The 19,415-nt window shown below is 37.7% G+C and overlaps 2 protein-coding genes across 2 annotated transcripts; both read right to left on the reverse strand.

Moving 5' to 3' along the window:
* Positions 1-274: 274 nt before the first annotated feature.
* Positions 275-8,460, reverse strand: LOC116521993 (vomeronasal type-2 receptor 26-like). The gene is made up of 6 exons (XM_032236582.1): positions 8,420-8,460; positions 7,394-7,558; positions 5,660-5,957; positions 2,501-2,728; positions 1,574-1,700; positions 275-1,176 (listed from the first exon to the last, which is right to left on the reverse strand). Exons 1-6 carry the CDS (start codon positions 8,458-8,460, stop codon positions 275-277), a joined length of 1,761 nt encoding a protein of 586 aa, XP_032092473.1.
* A 1,955-nt stretch (positions 8,461-10,415) lies between these two features.
* On the reverse strand, positions 10,416-17,804 carry LOC116521994 (vomeronasal type-2 receptor 26-like). Its single transcript, XM_032236583.1, has 4 exons — positions 17,007-17,804; positions 15,761-15,988; positions 13,258-13,384; positions 10,416-11,317 (listed from the first exon to the last, which is right to left on the reverse strand). Exons 1-4 carry the CDS (start codon positions 17,802-17,804, stop codon positions 10,416-10,418), a joined length of 2,055 nt encoding a protein of 684 aa, XP_032092474.1.
* Positions 17,805-19,415: the final 1,611 nt, after the last annotated feature.

Genomic DNA, 19,415 nt, shown 5'->3' on the forward strand with positions numbered 1-19,415 from the left:
CCTCATGTGTGCATGCAGGGGACTGGAACAGGGCAATGTGTTTCTGGCTGTCTTCTTCAATATCTTATGACTCTCCTATGATTCCTCATGAGGGAAGTGTTAAAAAAAAAAGTAGGATTTCACTGTTTATCCTCTAGCTTAGATAAAACCTAGTGGATTTATTAAGATAGCATTGAATTGCATAGTTAAGGTGCCACCTTGAATATTTGGACTTTCTCTAGTGATACTTTTGGTCACAGTTAAAGGCTGAAGTATAGAATGTTAGACTTAACCATTAATCTGTCTTCCTAGTCAGATGCTGTTTGGTGTTGAGATGTGGGTTCAGCAGAATGATGTAGCACTTGGGCAGGAAGATGCAGCCCAGGAGGCCTGCAGTAGAGCCCAAGATGGAGAAGACCTCCACAGCCACCATGTATTTCCCCTGGGTGCTCAGATAGGCTGGGATGAAGGACACCCAAATGCTACAAAACACAAGCATGCTGAAGGTGATCAGCTTGGCTTCGTTAAAAGTATCAGGAAGTTTTCTGGCAAAGAAAGCCACAGTGAAACTGATGATGGCTAGGAGCCACAAGTAGCCCAGGACAATGTAAAACATGGTATCTGAGCCTTCATTACATTGAACAATTATCTCTTTAACCTGTGAATGCATGTCCCATTCAGGGAAGGGAGGAGATACGATCAACCATACCATACAGATAACAGTTTGAATACAGGAGCAAAAGACAATTATGGATCTCGCCAGTCTGTTTCCTAGCCATTTCCTCATCTGGTTTCCTGGCTTAGTTGCCAGGAAAGCCATAACAACCGTGATGGTGTTGGCCAAGACACAAGATACTGAGAGAGAGAAAATGGTGCCAAACATTGTTTGCCTGAGAAAGCAAATCACATTCCCAGGCTGACCTATGAAGAGCAGAGAGCACAGAAAACACAGAAGGAGAGAGGAAAGGAGGATGCACGTGATGTTCCTGTTGTTGGCTTTGACAATGGGGGTGTTCCAGTGTAGAATAAAAGTCACGGCCACAAGAACGAGGGTTGATGAAAAGAAAAGGATTAAGGAAGTCAGAATGATTCCCAAGAGTTCCCCATAGGATAAATAGCTGAAACGTTTGGGAAGGCACTGGACTTTTTCTGCATTCGAATACTGATCTCCTGGGCATCTCTCACATTGGTCTGCATCTGAAATACATGAAGAAGACCTTGTCATTCCAACTATATAGGACAATATATATACAGCTAACTGAAAGAGATCATGGCTGGGGATGCTATTCACGATCCCCATGACACATACACAATAATTCTTTCTTAATAAGCATATGAATTCTGCCTTGTTATTTATGCATATGTATTTCTTTGAACTTCAGCATTAGTGGTGGAGTGCTTTGGAGAGAATTGCAACCCTCAACCAAAATAAAATGGAATTATACAAGCATTTAAATTAGACCCACCTTTGAAAAGAAAATCTACTGCAGTTCACCCAAATCCCATCCACTAAATAACATAGCAGAGATGAAAAGACCAAAGGAAAGTTGAGTTTGGAAGTTCTCAACTCTCAGCTGTCTCTTTTTTTACTTACCTGTTCCAATTGAAATTCTTCCTTCAGGACATTGTCTACAATTGTAGCAACAAATATGTTTCCCCTCCTGAACAACCCTGCTGAACCCCGGACGGCAGCTCTCTACACATCTGGCATGGGGACATAGCTGGATAAAAAAACAAGAAATATTAGGAATGGGATTCATCAAGATGTTGTACAAGTTCTCCATTTTATTAAAAGAACTTGGCACTTTCAAGGAGATTAGTAATCTTCAAATGTCAGCATATCCCAAAATGCATTTGGAGAGTGTCCATATTTACATCAAATCATCATCTTCCTAGGATGAGTTCTTAGTTTTCTGCAAACACATCAGAGATGGCATTCAGCTGGTTCTAACCAGTTCTGGCGAACCAGTAGCAGAAATTTTGAGCAGTTAGGAGAACCGGCAAATACCACCTCTGGCTGCCCCTGCCCCTGATTTATTTTCTGTCTCCTGAGACCCAGATGATCAGCTGGGTCTTCTTTTGTTGCCCTGCACAGGAAAGGGGATTTGGAAAGCAAGTCATTGGGGTGTGGAGGCAATGGGGACTTTGCAGTATCCTTCCCTTGCCATGCCCACCAAGCCATGCTCAAAGAACCGGTAGTATTTTTTAAAAAATCGGGCTACTGAAACATGTCCATTCTCATTTTCTCATTTGCATGTGTGGGCAAAAATCAGCTGGCCTTCATGCATATGGAAGTTCTGGAAACTGGAAGGACTGATCTTTGTTTTCCAGTGAAATCATGCATGCCGGACAACTGATCATTGTTCAAGTAACACAAAGGGTAGGTTGCCAGCACGCATGCTGGAAACCAGAAGTTCAGTTTCTGGTGGGAGTATGCTCCATGGGCTTTCAAATCATTGGAGAAGAATATCTTCACCTCTGAATAATAGTCTACCAAGTTAGAGTTTACCAAAAATCCCACCTGCTGAAACTTGTGATTCCACATAATGATACTTTCATTAATAATGAATTTCTTCCCATCAAGAGATTTGGAGACCATCTTTCCAATCCGGAGTCTCTGGAAGGATTTATTGGGGAAGGAGACATAGCTGAAAATGTCGTATCCCAGGTCAATCTCCCCTTTCTCATCAAAAAAGATTTCTTCTCCCACACTATTATTAAAATGAGTGTTTCTCAGAAAGTAGTGAAGCTGGATTTGAGAGAGAAGAGAAGTCATATCAGTTATCACAATCTTCCCCAAAGTTTGTCTTTATTCAGAATCCCAACTGAATTTCTTTAGTGAATCTTATCAGTATTGTAACTGAATTGCTTTCTGGTTTGATTCAGAAATCTCTTCAACCCATGGACCACAACCCATTTTAAATTTCAGTAACGTCAGATCCAACAATTTCCTAATATGTATTGATTCAACTGGAATAAAGTAACCAATAAAATTAAGATTCATGGCATCAGATTCTCACAGATTTTTTTTAAATTTTTGCATAAATAAAAAATTGGAGGAAAGAGACAATCCCACATAAGTAAGATAAGATATCCATTACATGTGACAGGAAGAAAAGGGAAGGACAGGGATTACATTACTCTCCACCTCTTATTCTTGACTAACAGCTTTGTAAAATTTTATTTCACATGAATCAATAACTTCCTTAAATTAATATTACTTAGAGTGTTGTAGACATTCAACTTAGTCTTTCCAATCCTGCCTGTCCCGTATATATGGACTGTCAAATACATATAATACATCCAAAGGGTTACACTGCAAATCGATGCACCAATTTGAATTGGAGATGTCATTAATTAAGATAAAGACACAATCTAGTTATTATGATCTTCTAGTGATTTCAGGTCCACATATATTTATTTCTGCATGCACAAATATGAAAAGTTGCACCATTTTACTCAATAAATCAATCATCAGGTTCATTTCAGTCCTCCTTATCTAGTTTTAGGATTTGTGCAGAAAACCAGTTATATTTTAGGTCATGTTTATGTAGAAATATTAAGGCTTCCTAAGGATTCACAAAATTTTAGGAATTACCATATATGTAAAAGTTTTTATTACTATATACATGGTACATCAACAGTTCCATAGCACAGTAGGTAGGGTTGGAAGAACAGAAATATCGTTTACCACAATGAGATTGGAGAAGATTCTATAATGAAGAGTAAGGAGACAATCTAGAAACTTTTAAATTTTGTTCTTTTAAATTTTGGGAGATGTTGGGTGTGAGAGTTTTATTTTATTTATTTGTTTCGTCAAGCGTGTATAAGATAATAGATACAAGTACATACAAGATTATGAATACATGAAATGCATATGAATACCAGGGAATATTAGGGCAGGAACGGTAGGTATGTTGGTGCGCTTATGAAAGCCCCTTACAGACCTCTTAGGAATGGGGTGAGGTCAAGAGTAGACGGTCTAAGCATAAAGTTTTGGAGGTTTGGGGGAGAAACCACAGTGTCAGGTGGTGCATTCCAGGGATTGACCACTCTGTTCCTGAAGTCCTATTTTCTGCAATCAAGTTTGGAGTGGTTTACCTTAAGTTTGTATCTATTCTGTACTGTTGAAATGTTGTGGTTGAAGCTGAAGTAGTCATTGACAGGTAGAACATTGTAGTAGATAATTTTATGAACTATGCTTAGGCCAGACCAAAGGCTGCATAAAATTAATGGGTTTTCACTCCCTGAAACAGCATTAAGAAGTAGATCTCCAAACATAGTTCCTTTTGGAGCTGGTTTGACTTTGGAGATGATTCTTAGGTATTATTGAACTGCATCAGTTATTGCAGATTTGCTAATATTTGCTAATAGATATTGGTTGCGACAGAGAAACAAATCCAGATTGTCTTTCTATTGTTGCCTTCCCATCCTACCCCATCCCTTTCAGGGCTTCTATAAATGTATCTGAGAAGAGCAATGACATACCTCCCATGGCTGCAAAGGCTGATTCCTCAGAGGAGCTGGCTTTGCTCTTTTTGCTCTTTTTGAATGCATTGCTTGCAGCGCATGTGCTGCAAGATAAACCCCATTCTAGACATTGTAGCTTTCTCCAGACATGGTCATTTCAAACAGAGAGCCAGAGACTGTCTTGAGTTTTTCCCTCCCAGTGCAGCGTTTAACACCTTTCCGATATGGAGGCAGTGAACAATCAAACACAAATTCCCAGAACCAATCAATGTTTGAAAAGGGATGAACCAAAGGTTTTATTTTCTCAAGAAACTCCTGAAATCCTGGAACAATCCTTGTGTGAAGGGAGAAGTATAGGGAACCATTGAAAGTCTGAACTAGAAAGCTATCAATTGGCAATAAACTCACAGTGAAATCCCACTGGTAGGTCATGATCCATACTCTGTGATCTATTGGGGTTTGGCAAACTTCACGCAAATAAAGCCCCCATTGTAAAATCTCCATTGATTGGGCAGTTCCAGAAGCAAGGAATACGGAGACATTCTTCTGTAAGATAATGCCTAATAGGTTGTCTACCAGTTCCTAAATGAAATCTCTATTTAAGAGTGCATCTGCTAAAACTGGGATCAACGCTATCCAAGCAATGCAAATATCACTTGGAAGAGCTTTGGTTTGAGATTTTGAATAAAGGCTTCTCCACTCTCATTCTCTGAGACCAAGAGGCCAATCCAGTTCCATCCAAAATGTTTTAGTAAATGAACAATCCCCCTCGTATTGCAAATTTTCATTGGGAACCGTGTTGAAGAAGGAAGGGAACTGCCTTTTATCACTCAGGACTGGATCAAAGGAACCATAATTGATCTGTTGGGAAGAAGGATGCATAGAAAATTAAACTGGGAGTCCTTTTGTGATCATCAAGAAAAAGAACTTGGATTCTGCCGTGATATTAGGACTTTATTGCAACATCCCAAAGGTTGCCATCAAGTGTTACATAAAGAAAGATATCATAAGATTCATGCTGGTAGATTCTGGGAATTCAGAATTGGTAAACGATAGACTGGCTAAAATTGAAAGAAGCTAGGATTCATAAGAAGAAAAGAAAAAGAAGAAGAAGAAAAACAAAAGAAGAAACAAGAAAGAAAAACAAAACAAAAAAAACCTACCAGAGGATTTTTGGTCAAACAAGTTGATCTGTGGAAAATGGTCATACCTGTGGAAACTTGTAGATATTCAACATGTGGGCCATTTGGATGGAATTGAGTGAGGTGAGGTCACCAATGATAGGCAAGAAGTTCAGATTCCTTCTTCCAACACAGTTGAAGTTGATAGGACTTCCTTGACTCAGAAACAGAAAATCTAAAACATACTCACTGGCCTTCATGGCATTGAAACTAGTTTCATAAATCTGCAGTGTTAGTGTGATGTTGGGGAAAAGCTTGGCCTTCTTGTTGATCTCATCAAGGGCAAAATACATAGTAAGAGGATGCTGGATATATTTTGGTATTTTGCTGAAATAAAAGTGCAGAAGTGGAGAAAATCAAATCCTAAAAAAGAACTAAATCTAGTTCACAACTACATAGATAATTTCAGCAATTTATTCAGTAGAGATTAATTTTTAATTTCATTGAAAGAAACTTTTAGCTTGTACATTATTCTGACCATCTCCACAGTCACTGATTAGCAAGATCTGTTCTATACCTCTAGTGGAGTCAGTGGTTGGATTCAAGTAATTTAGCAATCGATTCCCTGCGCTGATGATTTCTTCCAGCAACCAGTTTGCATGAGCTTAAATGGACTCCAGAGGATGGTAGAGGACAGAAAGGCCCAGAGGAACATTGTCCATGGGGTTGCAATGTGTTGGACATGACTTCACAACTAACAACAAAATGTTAATCTTGGGCAGTAAATTATACGATCAGGTCCATAAATGAAAATTTAATTCATAGTTTGGTGATTGGTTGGAGCTTCCTTCATAGGAAAGGTATATTGAAGAGTTTATAAAATTATCAACTATCTAGATCTTTCTAGAACTGCTGTATACAGTAAGTTTACATGCAAGTACTACACACTAAAATCAACATAGGTCAATGTTTAATATAGAAATAGATTTTTACACTGTTCTTTTGAATTGTATGGTCTTTTCTTCAGCGAATGGCATTAGCTAATAAAAAAACTTGGTGATGATGATGTGCATTGCAATTTCTCAGAAAGGAGTCACTTGGTATTGTATTCCTTTGAGAAAGTGCTTCTAAAACCTTACTAGAAAGATTTGTAGTTGACTGGATTTCAGTTTATGAATTCTGATTCCCAGTCAGATAGATGATCTGAAAGAACCCAGTATTTGCTGAATGGAAAAAGGTTCGGAGGAAATGATCCTATTTCCCACAAACTTTGTTATTTCCATTTTTTAAATGGAGATTATTATTCTTGATATTATTATTTGGATTATTATTGCTGTGACTATAGGATAGTATATCTCTAATTTATTATGTCAGAAATATAATAAGCATATTAAGTATTTCTAGTAGCCGATATCCTTTGATCAGTTTAAAAATAGATTTTTAAAAATCTATGAAAGATAAAAACAATATGATAGCATTATTCTTTTCCCTTTGTTTTCAATTAAAAAAAACTAAGCACAAAATAAAAAAAACAAAAGAGTATTTGCTCTGGGAGCAATTTTTTTCAAAAATCCAAGTTTACCTTACAATGCATTTTTAGATCTCTAAGAGGGTTTGTTGTAACATGTGAAGGTCCTACATGAATGTTTTCCTAAGGGCCATCTCTCAATGGAAGCCCTGATCAAAATAGCTAACATCTGTAAATATGACAGCCAAACTAGCAGTGCCATAATTGAACTAGTATAATCTATCTTTTCTCTACATTCTATCCCCTTTGTCTGAATTTATATTGCATTTTACTCAAGGAAGAACGAGGCACTTACGATCCATATTCAGAAATTACTGGCACTTTTTTGAAACTCTGGGTACATTCATCAGGGTTGACACAGGAAAAAAATCCCCCAAGTAATGTTTCATCTCCAGAGGTGGAAAATTTCTTGCTAACATTATTGGGCTTGAGGAAGATTGATTTCAAACTCTGATTGACACTGCCAGGTAGAAAGAAGAACAGAATAAGGTTAAATGCCAGAAGACCTGAGCCATCCTTCCATCCTTTTGAAAACATGGTCAACAAAATAGACCACTCAAGTTGGCAAACTTTTTTGCCTTGGTTAGACCTAATGGGGAACATCCACTGAAAAGGAGGAAGATACATAAATTAAAAAAGTAAAGATAAAATAGAGTGGTTTCCTTGACTTCAGTAGCACAAGATCAATTTTGAGGGATCTTTCAAAGTGCAGCAGGATTTTCTGGATTTCCCCCCCTTGCCATCCTTGTTCAGGTGTGATGATATCAAGAAACAGAACTGAAATACAGACATTTGCTAAGTATAACCTTATACTGTATTCCCTGGGGATTTCAGCAAATTGTGTTTGTGTAAAATCTGTACATGATTATTGTAAGAGTTGCAGTTAGTTTCCATAAGCAAGTGCCATTTTCTTTATCTTGCCTTGCAATCTTCTTTGCTCTTACCTTGACCTTATATCCAGAAAAGTTTCAGAAACTTTGACTTTTGATAATTACATTATCTACCTCAATCTACATGAACCTCCACATGGATGCCAACTTCTTAGATCACACTAAGCTTAATTACAAGGGGCTGAAAGAAAGATGTGATCTTGAAAATGTGATTCATTTAATATACAGAGAAAAGCTGTACTAATCCGTTGTCTTTGCTAAAACGAAAAAACAAAAATAAATCAATCCCCAAATTATGACTATTTGAGCCCAAAATTTCTGATGCATTTTTTCAGTGAGGTTTGCCACATTTTGAGACCATTATTGCCTTAGTTGTTAAGTGAATCACTGCAGTTGATAAGTTAATAACCCAGTTGTTAAGTAAAACTGGCCTGTTCATGGACTTCTTGTTAGTGTCAGGCCTGGAAGCCATCACTTGCATTGGGCCTTCAGGCCTTCCACATTTAGTGTTGTGGGAAATTGGGAGGAGGGATTAAATGGAGTATGGGTGAAATATCATCATAATAACATTCCTTTCTCAGAGAGTCAAGGACATCTTGGCCTGCAACTGGAGGGGTGTGACCGGGAGGCATCTCCAGTTGGGATGGTGCCTGATTGGACCTTGTGATGCACATGTGGGTGCTGGGCAGGGACTTGAACTTTCAGTTGGGTGGGGAAAATCTGGAAATTTTCAGATTTGGGTTTTCCCAGATGTGCCAATATGACATCTCTAATAAAATGGGACTTTCAAGACTTTGGAGTCTTCTTTCATTGGGGGGTCTTACTTGCAACCCTAATTGTCCATTGTCACAATGTCACAAAATGTGATAACATGGCCTTAGGACACTGAAACCGCCATGAATATGAACCAATTGCTAAGCATCTGAATTTTGATCACATGATCATGGGGATGTTGCAAAGGCCGTAACCTTTAAAAACGGTCATAAATCAGTTTTTTCAGTTCCATTGTATCTTCGAATAGTCACTAAACAAACTTTTGTAAGTCAAGGACTACCTATATTTTTTTCTATCTCTTGAAATAATCCATCCAAGCATCTATCAATCTGATATTCCTATACAAGATATCTCCCAAATTTCACCAAAATCCTATTTCACTACTAATAAAGGAGAAAATGTGAATTACGGTGTTGAATCATTTCAAATATTCTCCTTTTTGGCTCCTCATATTTCAGTGAAATCAAGAAGAATGAGAAACCCACACAATAAGCAGCTTTAGCTTCAAATTTATAATCTGAGTAGAGTAATTTTAAAACATCACAGATACTGTATAAAGGCCAGAGAAGGTAGAATGGATGGAAGTGGATCAAAGAGAGATTCAACCTGGAAATAAGGAGAAATTTTCTGACAGTGAGAACAATTCACCCATGGAACATGTTGCTTTCGGGGGTTGTGGGACCTTCATCACTGGAAGTTTTCAAGAGAAGATGGGACTGTCATGTGTCAGAAATGGTGTAGGGCTTCATGCTTGGGTGAGGGGTTGGATTAGATGACCCACAAGGCCCCTTCAAACTCTGTTCATTTGTATCTGTAAATGTTAACTTGAAAGTTGCTGTAGGCTCTTCTTCATGATTGGAGTTGGGAATGCTTAGAAATCCTAAATTAGGTTTGCAATAAAAAAAATTGTGAGAGGTTTTGTGAGTGTTTTGCTATTAAAAAATTATTGAGGTTTTAAAGAAGAAAGTTTAAAACTAACACCAAATAATATTATTAAAAAATTATTGCATAAAAGAAAAAAAGAAATAAGGTCAAACATTTTACCAGCATTTTCAAGAAGACTCATACTAATTTTAACTGACAACATTAAGGGTATTTTTTCCTTCAGATGTATGGAAATTCTAATTCCAAAGATTTACAAAAACTTTCGTCTGCACAATGGTAATTTTAAAAGCATACATATATTGGAGATGAGCTTTTACAATACCAGAAAATAACTATTAAAGGTATTTTACTGTCCCTTTAGTATTTGAACTTTCAAGATTTTGTTCCTTCCTTGAATTTGTGCTATGGGCTAAGGATAATCATTTTGTGGAACTCTTGCATCACAATCGGGAGGTGGTGAGTTTGTTCCTAGGTAGAGGCAGATGTAGGGTCTCCTGCTTGGGCACGGGGTTGCAAGGTCCCTTCCAATTCTGTTAATCTGTGTGTGTGTGTGTGTGTTTGTGTGTGTGTGTGTGTGTTTGTGTGATGTAATGCACAAACAAATTCAGTGTAGAGTGTGGTTGATCACATCTGTCCTATTTCTCAGATTTCCATGTTTCTGTCTTCACCCAACTCATCTCACAGACATTTTTTTCCTGTAAAACACGTGAATGCTAAATTACACGAAGGATTAGTGTAATGAAGGAGTATTAAGTATGTTTTAGGTATTTAGACAATTCTTTTTATCAATTGTTCTTTGTTATTTAAACCAGGCCTAAATACTATAATATAGCACTTGGGGAAGAAGATACATCCTAGAAGCACTGCACTAGAGCACAAAATAGAAAAGATCTCCACAGCCACCATGGCTTTTCCTCTGGTGCTCAGGTAGGTTGGCACAAAGGAGACCCACACACTGCAGAAAGCCAACATGCTGAAGGTGATGAACTTTGCTTCGTTAAAGGTGTCGGGCAGTTTACGAGCCTGGAAAGCCACAAGGAAGCTGGCAAATGAAAGGAGGCCCATATAGCTCAGGAGACAATAAAACATAACAACTGACCCCTCATTGCACTGTAGAACCATTTTTTCAGTGATTGAGTGCACATCTAATTCTGGGAATGGGGGAGAGGTGGATAACCAAACAATACAGATGCTTGCTTGGAATAGAGAGCAGAGAAGGACAATAGAAACAGCTAGTCTTTTCCCCACCCATGTTCTCAACCGAGATCCTGGCTTGGTGGCCTTGAAGGCAAGAGAAACAAGGATGGTTTTGGCCAACACACAAGAGATAGACAATGAGAAGGTGAGTCCAAATGCAGACTGTCTGAGGAGACAGGTGACTCTTCCAGGTTGTCCAATGAAGAGCAAAGAGCAGAAGAAGCAAAGCAGAAGGGAGATGAGGAGAGTGTAGGTGAGATCCCGGTTGTTGGCTTTCACAATAGGACTGTCTTTGTGTTTAATAAATATTCCAAACACCCATATTGTAGTGAGGAAAAATAAAGTGGCAACAGTGGTTAAAATGAGTCCTAAAGGTTCTTCATAAGACAAGAAGCTAATTGTTTTCATGATGCAAACATCTTTCCTCTGATTTGCATATTGATCATCAGGACATTGAAAGCAAGCAACAGCGTCTAAAAAGAAAAAAAATATCAACACAGGTTCATAAGAATGATAACTAATAACTTTCATATGGATCCACACCCTGATGTTTATGCCTTTGTACCAAATATAGGATCTACAGTATGAAAATGCATTTGAACATCTCCCTATCTATAATTTTGTGTGTTGTTATATTAAGTCAAATTTCTTTTATTATACACAAGGAAAATTGCAAATCACATGAAAATCCATTTTATCTTTATTTGCTTTCCTATAATAAGAAATGCTCCAATGAAGACTTGTGAATATCTGAAGTGATCAATTCCATATTCAAAATCATGTTGACTTTTTGAATATTGAATCATATTCACCTAATTTCAAAATATGGTACATAAATATTGAACAAATTTTTATAATATTTGAACACAATAAATGTATATAATATAGATAGATGATGATGATGGATGGATGGATGGATGGATGGATGGATGGGTGGGTGGATGGGTGGGTGGATAGATAGATAGATGATTAGCTAGACAGACAGAGTGACAGACAGACAGACAGAGAGACAGAGAGACAGACAGACAGACAGACAGACAGATAGATAGATTTATATATTTTATAAATACATTATATATACACACATTTATATAAATAAATACAATAAAATATAAGAAATAAAGTTGAATACAATAAATATTCAAAAAATTCAAAGTGAAAATGAAAGATAATGTATCAAGGAGGAAACTGTAAAAAGATGAGTAATCAGTAATTACATATTTCAAGTGAAAACTGTAAAGGAAATAGGATTATTCTGAAGAGAAGTATATATCCCTTTTTATTTAATATTTTTTTTTATTTTTGCTTTCCTTATATGATTTTTTAAATATTTCATTTCTTGTATTTACCCCCATTAAGAGAGTATTGGAATCAGTCAGCATTACAGATAAAATACATATTTAGATAATACACATCCAAGAGAGCTACAAAATTGAGGAAAATATGGAAAAGGATTTTTCAGTGAAACAAAATTGTGCAGAAATAGGTAAATAGGTAGGTAGGTAGATATGTAGTGACTGGATGGAAATGAAAAAGAATTGGGTTTTAAAGTAGCAAGTGATTTAATCATATTCCTCATTCTGTCTACAGGATTTTCATTATTGTTAAGAGAGATGTTTCATTAGTTTGTCCACTCTTCCTAAGAAATAAATATTCACATCCTTAAATTTCAGAAGTTCTTTTTTTCATTATTGCATTTCAAGCATGTCCTTACTTAGTTGGTGCATTGTGGAGGTTTTTGGATTCCAGGAAAATACCAAATGTTTCAATTTAAATAACAAGAAATCACTTCTGAAATCCATCCTTCCTTCCTTCCTTCCTTCCTTCCTTCCTTCCTTCCCTCCCTCCCTCCCTCCCTCCCTCCAATACAATGACTAAAGTCATTGTATTATATGTAGTTTTTAAACTGTACAATCACTTATGTAATTTCTTATTATTCATACTTTTTAAAAAAATGTCTGAAATATTTTGTGTGTTTGTGTGTGGCCATGTCCATATATTCTCTAAATTGCCAATGTTTCTGAATTTCCATTATGATGGTTGCTTGGTTATAAAGCTGAAAAAGTTCCAAGATTTATTTATTTATTTATTTATTTATTTATTTATTTATTTATTTATTTATTTATTTATTTATTTATTATTTATTTATTTATTTGATTGATTGATTGATTGATTGATTGATTGATTGATTGATTGATTGAAACATTGTGATTGTTGTTGAGTGGTCATCATCATCATGTGTATTTCTGTTGTGGGAACCTATAATTTTTCACATATTAATGAATTTGATTTCATTGTCCCATTCAGTTTCCAAGAAAACTCTTATCCATGCACAATCAGACAATTTAATTAGTTGAAAGGGTTCCCCAGAATAGACAGTATAACAAAAAAATCAAATGATTTGTAAACTTACCCATCTCTTTGGAGATTTTTCCCTCTGGGCAGGGAACACAATCATAACAACAGAATTTTTTTCCTTCCTTCTTCCTTTTCTGATATCCAGGGTAACAATATTCATTACACAGAGAAATGGGGTGCACCTATTTAGATTTAGATTTAGATTTTTTTTAGATTTTATTAATATTTGTAGGCCGCCCTTTTCCCTGAGGGGACTCAGGGCGGCTCACATAAAATCGGGGAAGGGGAAATACAGACATTAAGATAAGACATATAATAAAAGTAATAAGCAACATACATTCATCATTCGGGAGGGGTAACTATCCTTATCCCCAGGCCTGACGGGCGAGCCAGTTCTTCAAGGCTGTGCGGAAGGCCTGGACGGTGGCGAGGGTGCGAATCTCTACGGGGAGCTCGTTCCAAAGGGTCGGGGCTACTACTGAGAAGGCCCTCCTCCTTGTAGTTGCCAGCCGACACTGGCTGGCCGATGGCATACGGAGGAGGCCTAATCTATGTGATCTTATTGGTCGCAGGGATGTAATTGGCAGAAGGCGGTCTCTCAAGTATCCAGATCCACTGCCATGCAGGGCTTTATGGGTGACTAATAGCACCTTGAAGCGCATCCGGAGATCGACAGGTAGCCAGCGCAGCTCGCGGAGGATAGGTGTTATGCGGGTGAACCGAGGTGCACCCACAATCACTCGCGCGGCCGCATTCTGTACTAGCTGAAGTCGCCGGATGCTCTTCAAGGGCAGCCCCATGTAGAGCACGTTGCAGTATTCCAGCCTAGAGGTCACAAGGGCCCGGGTGACTGTTGTGAGAGCCTCCCGATTCAGGTAGGGTCGCAACTGGCGCACCAGGCGAACCTGGGCGAATGCCCCCCTGGTCACAGCCATTAAATGGTGGTCAAACGATAGCTGTGAGTCCAGGAGGACTCCCAAGTTGCGAACCCTCTCTGAGGGGTGTAGAATTTGACCCCCCAGCCTGAGTGATGGAATATTGGTCGAATCTCTGGGAGGGAAACACAACAGCCACTCGGTCTTTTCTGGGTTGAGCACGAGCTTGTTAACCCTCATCCAGTCCATAACAGCTTCGAGGCCGCGGTTCATCACGTCTGCCGCTTCATTGAGTTGGCACGGGGCGGACAGATACAGTTGAGTATCGTCCGCATATTGATGGTATCTAATCCCGTGCCTGCGAATGATCTCACCCAGCGGTTTCATGTAGATGTTGAATAGTAGGGGGGATAAGACCGAGCCCTGAGGCACCCCATAAGTTAGGGGCCTAGGGGACGATCTCTGCCCCCCCACTAACACCGACTGCGACCTGTCCGAGAGGTAGGAGGAGAACCACCGCAACACGGCGCCTCCCACTCCCACCTCCCGCAGTCGTCGCAGAAGGATACCATGGTCGATGGTATCGAAAGCCGCTGAGAGGTCGAGGAGAACCAGGATGGAGGAATGTCCTCCATCTCTGGCCCTCCAGAGATCATCGGTCAATGCGACCAAAGCGGTTTCTGTGCTGTAACCGGGTCTGAAGCCTGACTGGAAGGGGTCTAGATAGTCTAGATATCAATATTAAAATGTTGGAAGATAAAGATTTATTGTTTTCAAGAAAATTCAATTGTTACACTGAACATAGATTATGCTGTTACATTAAAAAGAAAAGTTCCATCTAAAGACTGTAAAACAAGAAATTGATTGGATTTGATGATCTATTTCAAAAACAATGAAATAAATTTCAATTTGCCTTCTGATTTTATTTTGTGAGCACGATTGATCTTGATTTCCAGTTTTTGTTTAATTAAATCCATATGAGAATTTCAACATATGTTTTATTAATTCAAACCATCCATTTGACCAGAAGTATTGAGTCAATCCATCCCAGGTATGAACACAGATTTGATAAAGTGATGGATCGAATCAATTAAGTTTAGAATAGAATAGAATAGAATAGAATAGAATAGAACAGAACAGAACAGAACAGAACAGAACAGAACAGAACAGAATAGAATAGAATAGAATAGAATAGAATAACAGAATTGGAAGAGACCTTGGATGTCTTCTAGTCCAACCCCCTGCTTAGCCAGTAAACCCTACACTGCTCAGAAAAATGATTATCCAATCTTTTCTGCAAAACTTCCAGTGTTGGAGCATTCAAAACATCTGGAGGCAAGTTATTCCACTGTTTAATTAATCAGGAAATTTATTCTTAGTTCTAAGTTACTTCTCTCCTTGATTAGTTTTCACCAATTGCTTCTTGTCCCACCCTCGGGTGCTTTCATTCAACCAAGGAAATATAGTCATTTAAATGCATTTATTTTCTGCCACATTTTCAGTTTACTGTTTAGGGGGAACTCTAATAATATGCCAGGCATTAGTGAAGTTAGTTTTCCACGTTTGAATGCCATTTTTTTCCATTTGGCTCTTCCTCATGGTTTGCCTGGAAGGAGAACATTAAATTTCCAAGCCAAAAGAATCCACAGAAGAATGATAATAAAAACTCTTTTGAAACCATACCTGGTTAAATGATCTATGCCAAACAATCATGTCTTCATTAATGACTAATTCCTCTCCTTTTGCAGCATCAGGATCCACTTTTCCAATCCTGTTTCTCTGGAAAGTGGAATTGGAAAAGGCAACTATGTTTATGATATCAAATCCACCTTCCATCTTTTTTTGATCATAAACAGTCAGCATTTCTCCAATAGAATTGTTGAATTTCATGCCTCTGAGAAATTGGTGGAGCTATATGATTCATAATTATAAAAGAGGGAAAATAAAACAATAGAAATGTATGAGCAATTTCATCATAGTTGTACTATACTTTTGATGGAGAAACTCTGCAAATATGCAAAGTCCATTCCTCCAACCTCTTGAGAACCTGTTTGCTATCTTTTGCATATGGGAATAACAAGTTCTGATATTTCAGTTTCAACAATAGTGAAATGAAATATAAGGTGTATTGTAGCCTTCCATATCTTTTTGAACCCAGTCCTTCCTGTTGCCTAGGAAGAGACATACGAAAAACTAGAGAAGCAATATCCAAATTTGTTTCCACCCATTTTTATTGTGTAATATTTTCACAGTTATCCAGCTGCTAAGGACATGATAAGTACTGAAGGATAATTGATTCAGGTAAGCAGCATTCCTCAGCTATCTTCAGTAAAAGGTAAAATTACTAAAAAGACATAAAACTACACAGCTAGACCAGGGTAAAGCAATAGATGCAATTTATATAGACTTCTGTAAAACCTTTGATTCAATGACAAGCTACTGTTAAAACTAATCCCTTATGGCATTTTCGGATCCCTGCACAAGTGGATAGCTGTGTTGCTGTCAAACAAGCAATAATTAGTTAAAATGAGGAGCGCCCTATCAAACCATGTCTCCTGTAACGTTTGAGGCTGTGCTGTCTCCTCTCTCTCCGGCAAAAAATTCTGAAATGTGCTCCCTTCTTCCAAGAAAATTTCCTCTTCACCATAGTCCATCATATCAGCTATCTTTTACTTCTGCCATTTCCAACAATTACAGGGATGCAAATAGAGGGAGGCAAGTAAATATCATTAATAGACAAATGTTCAAATGCATTTTGGTATGGTAGTTGCCACTTCCCTGTCTGAATCATGTACCCTAACGTTGTACTTTACTATTTACTATTACAAATTATAATTTACTAATACAAATTATAATTTACTAATACAAATTATAATTTACTAATACAAATTACTATTTACTAATTACTATTTACTAATATACAAATCACCTGCCATGGTTGTGAATCTTGATATTCTGATGATTTATGTCTCAAGAAATGCCTGTGATTAGATCGAAGTGAGAAGAGAGCATGTAAAGCTTGAGCCAATATGTAGGCAGCATTATAGACACTATAGCTGTGGCCAGACATCTCCACCTCAAAAAGAGCCGCAGGAATGTCCCATAGCTTCTCCTCTCCAGTACATATGTGATTGTCCACTTCAGTCAAAGAAGGGGATGGTAATGAACAATCAAAGATTTCTTCCCAGAAAAGTGGGAAAAAACCATCTCCTGGAAGACAAGAAGGTTTTATGAACTTCAAGAATTCCTTGAACCCTGTAATTTCTTTGGAGTGAATTGTAAAGCAAATGGAACCATCAAAGAACTGCCGATCCCAATTTTTATTCATTCCTGTTAATAAATAATCTATCTGTGCTGTCATGATCCACACCTTTCCCAAGGAACTCTGCTCATGTCCAGGATCAAGCAAAAAAATGATATTTGTTAACCATGCAAGGGTCAAAGATTCTCCAAAGATGATAAAGGTGTTGATCTTCTCATCAGTTATGTGATTGTAAATATTGTGCCCTTTCTTAACCATCTCAACTAATTTATCCCAGTGGGTTAATAATGGAACTCTTTCCATAAAGGCAGAGCAGATGCCATGCTGGGGAAAAAGAGACTCCATGATCTGCAGAAAATGTTCTCCTTCAGGATTATCAATAGCAAAGAGCCCGACCCAAATCCACCCAAAATGTTGAAGCAGTCGGATTATCCCAATGTACTGTGAAGACTCATTTGGGACCATGGAGTAATAGAAGGGAACCTCTGTGCTATAAGCATCTTGTGGGGTAAATGATCCGTATGTGAGCTAAAAGAAACACATATTATGGGAATATATCAGCATCTTTTTTCTATATAATTTCTAATAAATTTGGTCAGATTGTTGATGTGTGTGGCTGTACCATAACCATTTTTTAATAGAACCAGTTTGTAAAAAAAGGAAAGGAGGAGGGAATTTTAATGCCTGTGTTTCCAAAAATCCTACCTGTGGAATCTTGTAAAACTTCAGGAGATCTGTGATATAGGAAGACGTCCCAAAGCTGAGGCCTCCTATGATAGAGATGAGATTTCTCCTAGTGTCACATTTATAGTTGGGGACTAATCTGTCTGATCTGAAGAGCAGATCCATCGTGGTCCGATAGGTCATGATGGCATTGTAATAGCTATCATGAATGTGGAAGCCAAGAGAGACATTGGACAAGATTTCTGGATTCTCATTGATCTCCTTCACAGCAAAGACCAAGGAAAGGACATGTTGGTAAAATTTTGTTAGCACGCTGAAAACGATATGAATTTACACATATCATTAAATATTTCCTGATTATTTTTCCTGAAACTTCAGAGAGTTACTTTACCCTATATGCATGCACAATTGGAGAATGACCAATTGAACTCTATTCTTAACTCTCCTACACTGAACTTGTGAGTCCCATTGGTGCAGATTGAATCAATGTGTAGCCAATATCCCTGAAAACACATTTTCCCACATAACAGAATGTTCTCATTGTAAAATAAAATAATCTACTTTTCTCTTTATTCATTGCAAATTCCTACATAGAGATAACACAAAGGTTGAATGCTAAGAATTGCTTACTCTGGATGTCCAAAATACTCCTGAGATGGATGCTGCTCAAATGAAACTTCATTAAATTGATAGTTAGCCATGGATACCATCCCACCAATGACAAAGTCCCCTTTCTGGTACCATTCATTTGGAACAGGTATGGCTTCTCCTGGGTGACACGGCAGAGACTCCACTCTGAAGAGTGGAAATAGGAGAATGAAGAGCATTCTGCACATTAAATGCTCTCTAAGTATGGACCTTCCTCAAGCAGCAGCTTCCCATGTTACTCTGCATACAATAGCCTCAATATTGCTGTCAAGAGCAAGGCTGAAGCCTGACTCTTAGCCCTGATTCTTATTGCATGTAGTGATAATACTGAAAAAGGTCTCAATGGCCATGTAGAGTTCCAGCAACACAACATAATTGGTGGCAGTTGAAATCACAAGACTTGTGTGTTCTTGCCTTCTACTCCCCAATGCCTATGGGACAGTCTTTTTCTATATTTTCTATTCTCTGCTGTCTTCTTCATTTGTTTACAGTTTTGATGAAGGGAGAATATTATCACCATTGGAATACTTTCATAGAGGAGATAATACACACACAGACACACACAAACATGTATGTATACATAATTTATACATATTTGTTTGTATATATACACATACATATACATATATTCATACATGTTTACAAACATATATACATACATCTTTACATACATATACATATACATATACACATATACACATATACACATATACACATATACACATATACACATATACACATATA

The sequence above is a fragment of the Thamnophis elegans genome, chromosome Z (assembly GCF_009769535.1).
Source record: "Thamnophis elegans isolate rThaEle1 chromosome Z, rThaEle1.pri, whole genome shotgun sequence".
NCBI classification, from domain to species: Eukaryota; Metazoa; Chordata; class Lepidosauria; order Squamata; family Colubridae; genus Thamnophis; species Thamnophis elegans.